This window comes from Pongo abelii, chromosome 3 (assembly GCF_028885655.2).
Source record: "Pongo abelii isolate AG06213 chromosome 3, NHGRI_mPonAbe1-v2.0_pri, whole genome shotgun sequence".
Taxonomy (NCBI): Eukaryota; Metazoa; Chordata; class Mammalia; order Primates; family Hominidae; genus Pongo; species Pongo abelii.
The window spans coordinates 187,062,345-187,071,324 of record NC_071988.2 but is presented as its reverse complement, the minus strand read 5'-3'; the positions used below and the strand labels follow the sequence as shown (position 1 = coordinate 187,071,324).

At 40.8% G+C, this 8,980-nt stretch overlaps 1 protein-coding gene across 1 annotated transcript; it reads right to left on the bottom strand.

Moving 5' to 3' along the window:
• Positions 1-337: 337 nt before the first annotated feature.
• On the bottom strand, positions 338-2,006 carry TRIM60 (tripartite motif containing 60). Its single transcript, XM_009240430.3, has one exon. It carries the CDS (start codon positions 2,004-2,006, stop codon positions 591-593), a length of 1,416 nt encoding a protein of 471 aa, XP_009238705.3. The 3' UTR covers positions 338-590.
• Between the last annotated feature and the right edge of the window lie 6,974 nt (positions 2,007-8,980).

Below are 8,980 nucleotides of genomic sequence, written 5' to 3'. Positions count from 1 at the left end.
ACGGTAGTGAATGGAAGTGTACTGGCCTAGTGTAGTTGGTCTAGATTGGCAGGTGATATACAGAAAGAAAAAAATTGCTGTTAGAGATTATTTATGGATTGTGCATAGGTAAGTATATGTGGGGAAAGGATTTAAACAAAGTGAAATCCTCATTACCCACAAAAATAAGTCAATTGTTTTAACTGACACACACGAAAGAACAGAAACAAATTATGAGAAATATGGAGGTAAACAGAAGAATCCACTAAAAAGAAAGGTATGTGGCAAGCATGATATTCAAATAATGTATGCAACTTTAAATAATTGGCTTAACTAAAAACAAAAAATTATAGGCAATTTGAAAACATTTTATTGGACACGTTAAGTAATATAATTCTAAAATATTTTATCTTAGAAATCAAAGCACTTGACAACTGATATTCATGGAATATATGAAAGTGGCATTATGAACATCTTCTTATAGTTGCCAAAAATTTAGGAGAAAAATTGACTCTGGTTTTCAGTGGTAAAACTTAAAGATTCCAGAAATGAGATTAAATTTACTGGCTAAGTTACCTACAAAAACTGAAACAGACTCATTTACCAGTTCCTTAGCTTTCAGAATCTGATACTGAGCAGATTTTAAGAGGTTCAGAATCTGTTCCAGTATAGAAATAAGGCCAAACGGCTTCTGTGAAAGTATCATTAAAAGTATACAGAACAGACCTATCATTCATATTATAAAAGGAAAGATCACCCAATTCATAGTCCAGAAAAATACCAATCTTACTGGGTTTTACTACTGGCAGAAGCTGGGTTGTCTTAGGACCTGATGCAACATAACCACTCTTCATGTATCGCCCAATTGCCCAGAATCCGCCCAGAACTGATGGCTGATCCTGCCAGTTCCTAAGAAGATGGTCTTGACACACACCCAATATCCATTTAGGTTTGTTTCCCACTTCTACTTCCCAGTAATGTCGGCCAGAACTAAATCTCTGAGAGCCTAAGACAGCAGGGCAGACATAAAATCTCCTTGGGTCATAACAAATGTTTGGTTTTTTTCTTTCATATCGCACAGCTTTTCTATCCTCAGAGACAATAAGTTGAGGATGTGCCGTGTCAAGATCTAGAATCACATCTACTTGAAATGGCTTGATAATTCTGTCCAAGCCAGAATATTGAGGAGGAAGACTGAAACCATATTTTGTTAATCTAAATGAAAAGAGTTCAGGGCATTTTAGGTTTTGATGCTTGTGGTGCACACTCTTAACATGTGTCAGTAATTCCAGGTTTGGCTGCACAGACTTGCCCTCTACCTCCCTCAGTAGATGTTTTAACGTGGAAACATAATCTGAAAGTTCTACAAGGTTTTCATTTAGTTTTGCTAAAATGTTCATCTCTTCATCTTGTATCTGCCTAAGAATCATCTCTTGTTCATTCTGTAAAAACAATCTAATTTGCTCAAACTCAGAATTTATTTCTTCCCTCTTATATTCTACCTTCTTTTTCAGCTCCACTGATTTGCTGCCTTGCAGAATTATCACTTTTTCAACTCGTTCTATATTATTCTTCAAGGGCTCAAGGCTACCTTCTAGAATTTCTCTGTGATAAGAGGCAGCTTTCTTAATAGGGCAAATGTAGTGCTTCTGGTGTTTAGTGGAGAAACTGCACTGTGTACATAAGATCTCTAGATCCTTCACACAGAAGAGGGTCAGAAACTGATTGTGTTTTTCACACATGGCATTGTCTTTCTGCCTCTTTCTCTTGCTCCTCCTAATCTGGAGTTGTTTAGCAATTTCAGTCAAATTACGGAGCTGGGGGTTTCTCCTGAAGCTCTTGTATGGAAAGCAAAAACGGCAGACAGGACAGGGAAAGGTATCATCTAGATCCTTCCAGGATACATTGAGGCAGGAGCGACAGAAGTTGTGCCCACAGTTGATGGTCACGGGGTCTTTCAAGTACTCCAGACAAATGGGACAGCTAGACTCCTCTTGGAGGTTCACCAGGGCTGTCACAAACTCCATCAAGCTGCAAACAAAGGTAGTGCGTAAGGTAACCTCCCTTTGATCAGTCCTGCCTCCGTAGAGTGCAAACCCAGTGAGAAGTGGATACCCCTCCCAGACCTTGTAGATTGATCAGGTTTAGGTTTCACTAGCCTGGCATGCTGATGGCACCCACTGAAGTCTTGTTTAGTCCCCTGCTCCTTAGCTTGGAGGATAATAATTCAAAGCTTACAGCTCTATTATAGATGAGCCCGTCAGAATCTAAGTGTAATGATTTTCTTCTTCAATAAACTAGCCACAGGTTATAATACAGTGGTCATTCCTGTGGATGAGAAAAGATTTTTAATTTCAAAATCTCCTGGATTTGGAATTACAATATAATAACTGGTTCAGGCAAGAATCATCACTAACTGTAAAAACTACTGGGTAAAATTTTATGGGGGAATGATATTCACATTCTCAAAATTTTACTCTAGGCTTATATTTTAATTACAAAGAGAAAAATAAGTACCTTTATAATGTAGAGAATACCACCTTAACCAATGATGGGGCAAACTGATGACCTGCAATGGGGAGCAAAGCATTACCATCTATGGAGAACTTTTGCAGAATATATATATCTAAAATACATAAAATTCTATTATATGCAATTGTGTATTGTATATAAAATTCTATTATATATAACATACAATTGCTATTATTTTTTGAGATGGAGCTTCACTGCCACCCAGGCTGGAGTGCAATGGCACAATCTTGGCTCACTGCAACCTCTGCCTGCCAGGTTCAAGTGGTTCTCCAGCCTCAGCCTCCCAAGGAGCTGGGATTAAGGCACCCACCACCACGCCTGGCTAATTTTTGTAGTTTTGGTAGAGACGGGGTTTCATGCTGGCCTCAAACTCCTGACCTCATGTGATCTGCCCTCCTCAGCCTCCCCAGAGTGCTGGAATTACAGGTGTGAGCCACCGCACCTGGCCTATAAATATAAAACTATATATAAAAATGTATGTATGTATATAACAATGAAGAAATCCAAATCATACAAGATTCAACACAAAAATGGTTCTCAACAGCACAAATGACAACAGTGCTGGGGAAAAAAAGCAGGCTTTTTTTTTTTTTTTGAGACAGGGTCTTTCTGTGTTACCCAAGCTAGAGTGCAGTGGTATGACCATGGTTCCCTGCAGCCTCAGCCTGCAGAGTAACCACGACCACAGGCTTGTGCCACCAGGCCCAGCTAATTTTTAAAATATTTTGTAGAGATGGGGGGGTCTGTGTTGGCCAGGGTGGTTTTGAACGATCCTCCCACCTTGGCCTCCCAAAGTGCTGGGATTATAGGTGTGAGCCACTATGCCCAGCCTGTTTCCTTATATATGAGAGAAAAAAAAAAAAAAAGTAATTCATTCTCTTAGCTTGGATTCTAGACTGGGAAAAAAAAGTTGCAATAAAGTAGATAGTATAGGACAAAGTGAAAAAATGGAGTATGTACTATTTATTAGATATTAGTAATACATCAAAGTTAAGCTTCCTGAATTTCCTAACTGCACCATAGCTGCAAAAGAAAATGTCCTCATTCTTAGGAAATACATGCTTAAATATTTACTGGTGAAGGGGTCATGATCTTTATAAACACCTCTCTTTTCCTTTGGGTCACCTCACAAATCCTATCTGCTGCTCATCAATCTGACTGCCTCCCACCCCACCCTCTAGTCTCTTACTATCCCATCTCTTTACTTTCATAGAACTCAATCATAATCTGAGATCCTTTTCTTCAGGTATTTGTTTCTCTTTTGGCCTTAGCTGGTGAATGAGATAGACTGGAAGTAGGTACTTAGTCTACCTTATTCATAGGGAGGTAGTAGAAAATCAGTAAAGATCTTCAAGAAAGGGAATCATGAACAAGTGGATACATGAATGAATAAAATCCAAAAATAATACAAATAGAGAATAATGTCAATGTTATAAAAGATAAAATTTAGGTTGGGAAACTGTTCAAAATTAAAAGAGAGCCCCACTGCACTCAGCCCATTTCAGAATTATTCTAGTATGAATAGAATCATTCATCTTAGATTTAATGAAACAGGAGCTAGGCACATTGGCTCACACCTGTAATCCCAGCACTTTGGGAGGCCAAGGCAGGCAGATCATGAGGTCAAGAGATGGAAACCATCCTGGCCAACATGGTGAAACCCCATCTCTACTAAAAATACAAAAAATTATTGGGCATGGTGGTGCTTGTCTGTAGTCCCAGCTACTTGGAAGACTGAGGTGGGAGAATCACTTGAATCTAAGAGGTGAGGTTGCAATGAGCTGAGATCAGAGCACTGCACTCCAGCCTGGGTGACAGAGTATGTCTCAAAAAAAAGAACGAAAGAATTAACGAAACAGGTTATATGTAGTTGTCACACATTTTAACATCTATTCCTCACCCATTTCAATCCAACACACTTCAGTAGCACACACAGCTACATGAGGCTTAGGGTCCTGAAGGAACTGTGAAAAGCAAGTTGGGCTGAACTTGTCCTGCCTTCCTAGATACACTTGCAAGTAATCCCAGTCTATAGGTAAATTCATTCCTTTTCCTTTTGACTCCGAATTACTTACTAGATCTTCTGGCCACTGTCATCCATGTGAGTGCTCTTAAATAGCTGTGCTAGGTCAGTGTGTGGATGGTAGAAATGGACTGGTGAAAGTGCACTCTCTAACATACGCTGACTCACAGCTGTATCTTCCTCTGATCTAGTAGGGTTCAGAATTTGTTTAACCATTCTATGTAAATGTCTCATCTTTGCAAACACTATTTCCTTTACCTAGAGGATCCTTTCCTCACCTTTTCCCCAAGAGTGATCTCTCATGATGTTTGGAAACAGCTCAAAAGTCTCCTTCTCTGGTAAGGTTTACTATGTGTCAGGAACAGTGCTTTCCACACAATAATCGATCTCCTTAATTAAACCCTCACAACAACACAGGAGATCTGTCATAGGCCCTGAGTGTACCTCTCTGGTCTCCTGGATAGGCCAAAAATTCCACTATGACCACTCTATCTAGGATATTTCTCATGGTTGTGTTTGCAGGAAGCATCCTTGAAAGAAGATGTAAAGTGTCAATTTGGGACAAAGAACAGTTTGCTAAAAAAATAGATTCCCAAGCTTGGGTTTCACTGGCTATGATGCAAACCTACATTGTGTATGACATCTACCATGGTCCCTCTGCACCACCTCTGTGGGACTTGGGAGGTGTGGGGAACCAACACCAGCATGATGCTCATGCTGCCAGCTGTGCCAGGAGTAATGCAGTTCTTTGTCTCCAATCCAAGAGTGTTATGTCTTCTGAAAGTATCCATTAAATATTAACAGGATAACTTAATAGCTTGCAAGTAAGATAAAATCCCAAACCCTGAAAGTTTAGTTATTATCTTCAATTACAAACATGGAATTTAAATGTGTAATGATTTGGCCGGGTGTGGTGGCTCACGCTTGTAATCCCATCACTTTGGGAGGCCGAGGTGGGTGGATCACCTGAGGTCAGGAGTTCGAGACCAGCCTGGCCGACATGGTGAAACCCCATCTCTACTAAAAATACAAAAAATTAGCCAGGCATAGTGGCAGGTGCCTGTAATCCCAGCTACTTCGGAGGCTGAGGCAGGAAAACTGCTTGAGCCCAGGAGGCGGTGGCTCATGCCTGTAATCCCAGCACTTTCTGAAGTCAAGGCAGGCAGATCACGAGGTCAAGAGATGGAGACCATCCTGGCCAACATGGTGAAACCCCATCTCTACTAAAAAATATAAAAACTAGCTGGGTATGGTGGCACGCGCCTGTAGTCCCAGCTACTCAGGAGACTGAGGCAGGAGAATTGCTTGAACCTGGGAGGCAGAGGTTGCAGTGAGCCAAGATCCCGCCACTGCACTCCAGCCTGGCAACAGAGCGAGACTTAGCAAAAACAAAACAAAACAAAACAAAAAAAGTATAATGATTTGATAGGCGTATCCAAAGTCCTAATACTAACTGGTGTGACTACTGGTGTGATACTAAATCACTAAGCACACTATTCGTTTTGTTTTGTTTTGTTTTGAGACAGAGTTTTGCTCCTGTTGCCCAGGCTGGAGCGCAATGGTGCAGTCTCAGCTCACTGCAACCTGTCTAAAAAAAAAAAAAAAGAAAAAAGAGTGGCTTACTACACCTACAGTGTTTATACAAACAATGAGGTTTATGATGAATAGCTGCTTTCCTTCTGAGAAACTAGAATTTTGATATAAGCTAGGTAGAGGAGCCTGCATGATCTCTTCTCAATAAAAATTCTGGAAAGACAAATCTTCAATGAGCATCCTTGGTATATAACAGTTCACTCATTTTTATCACTTTGTTTCCAGAGAAATTAAGCAGGTCCTGTGTGACATCACGTAGAGAGGACTTTTGGAAGCTTATGCTTGGTTTCATCCAGACTTCATCCCACACACTGTTTTCCTTTGCTGATTTTGCTTTGTATCCTTTCACTATAATAAACCATAATTGTTGGCCAGGCACGGTGGTTCGCATCTGTAATCCCAGCACTTTGGGAGGCTGAGGCAAGAGGATCAATTGAGGCCAGTCATTCAAGACCAGTCTGGGCAACAGAGCAAGACCTCATCTCTACAAAATTTTATAAAAATCAGCCAGGCATGGTGGCATGTGCCTATAGTCCCAGCACTCAGAAGGCTGGGGTGAGAGGATTCCTTGAGCCCAGGAGTTCAAGGCTTCAGTGAGTCATGATTGTGCCATTATACTCCAGTCTGGATGACAGAGCGAGATATCTCAAAAAAATTAAGTTATAACCTCAAATAATACTATGCTGAGTCCTGTGGTCATTTTAGCAAATCACCAAACCTAGGGGTGGTCTTGGGGATACTAATACCGGTATTATGAAAAAATCTTATAAAATTTCCAAGTGAAAGGAGCATTTAGAAATCTAGCCAAACTGCCTACATTTATGTCATTAACTGTTGTAGCAGTATATATATTATAGTACTATTTTGGTCTAAAAGCTGCTGTATCTCTCACTGCTCCTAATTAGAAAAGGTGTTAACTGCTCATAGCAGTAGTTGGGCGGAAAATGTCATGTACATTCCAATTTTGAAGGGACAGTAAGGTATTATTACATCTTAAAAATTATAATATTTTTCAATAATAAGGAATTAAAATAAAATAATAATGTAATTTAACATTTTCGTAAATAACAATGTCATTGCATAAGCTCCTAATCGTTGTTTTAACACACCATGTTTAATGGATGCTTTGGGGCTGGGTAAATTTGAAAAGGAAGTTTTAAGCATTCTGAACAAAGCTGTACAGCCAATACGTTGCAAAATATGACTGGAATTTTTTAAATTATAAGAAAGAACCACATTGCTGTAAAAAAGGGTATTTCATGGATGGGCGCAGTGGCTCATGCCTGTAATCCCAGCACTTTGGGAGGCTGAGGCGGGTGGATCATGACCAGCCTGACCAACATGGTGAAACCCCGTCTCTACTAACAATACAAAAATTAGCCAGGTGTAGTGGCATGCGCTTGTAGTCCCAGCTCCTCAGAAAGGCTGGGGCAGGAGAATTGCTTGAACCCAGCAGATGGAGGTTGCAGTGAGCCGAGATCACGCCACTGCACTCCATCTTGGGTGACAGAGTCAGTCTTAAAAAAAAAAAAAAAAAAGGCATTTCATTTAAAATAAAAAGGTGCACGGAACATTCCTGCATAGATCCTGAAACTCAATGGTCCGTCCTTCCCCACACACTCCAGCTTCCCCTAACCCATCTTCTAGACTCAGGCAATGAAGTTTAAAGAACAGCATTTTCATTGTAAGCCACTCTTCCCAGTCCAAGCTATAAACATTAGCCTACTATAGTAACTATCTTCTGATACCTGAAGACAAGGCCCCTGTGTCCCAGCATCTATGGGAGAGTTGGGGCCTGACTTCCTTAAGTGCCAGTGAGCAAACCTGGGTGTGTTTCACATGACCCAACCACCCCTTTCCCACTTTCTGTAATTTTTCACTTCTCTGACTCTACTGAGCCCCTACTCACTACCTTCATTCCCCAGTTCCCCTTTGAAGCACTTGGTCACCTCTGTACAAATCACAGTTGAGTTCTGTTCATGCTGAATTCTCCCTATTGCAATAGTACAGTACTGATTAAAATCTGTCCTTATGACTACCCAGTGTCTGGCTTTATTTTTGACATGCTCTATCCCCTCAATCAATTCCATAACTCTATAGTTTCCAAACACAAATCTAATCCTATAACCTTCCGATTTCCAGTGGAATGGCTTTTCTTACTCTTAAGTATTACAAGACTCACCACCATCTGGACATTACTCTTTTCCTGGCTCCACATATCTATCATACTGCAGATTATAGTTGAGATTTTTACATTTATTTTTGTCAACCTTTGGTTAAGGACACTGGAGAGTACAGTTCACGGTCTGAATTCTTCCTTATTTTCCTCAAAACTGAATTACCAACTCTGATTCTTATGCTGGTGTACGGTGTGTGTTCAATAATTATTAGGCTAATAAATCAAACCTGTGGTAGATTCCCTACTCTCAAAATTCAACCTCTACTGCTTGAGATCTTGTCACATTAAAAAAGAAAAAGTCAACCTCTATTACCTTATTTATTTTACTTTTTGAGACAGGATCTCACTCTGTCGCCAAGGCTGGAGTGCAGTGGTGCGATCTCCATTCACTGCAACCTCTGCCTCCAGGCTCAAGCGATCCTCGCACCTCAGCCTCCCGAGTAGCTGGGACCACAGGCACGCCCCACCATGCCCAGATTTTTTTTTTTTTTTTTTTTTTTTTTGTAGAGACAGGGGTCTCACTATGTTGCCCAGGCACGAGCGTGAGCTAGAACTCCTGGGTTCAAGCGATCCTCCCACATCGGCCTCCTCATGTTGGGGTTACAGGTGTGAGCCACCGCGCCTGGCTCCTACTCTGATTCTTGTGCTGGTCCGTAGTGTGGGCTCAATGAATA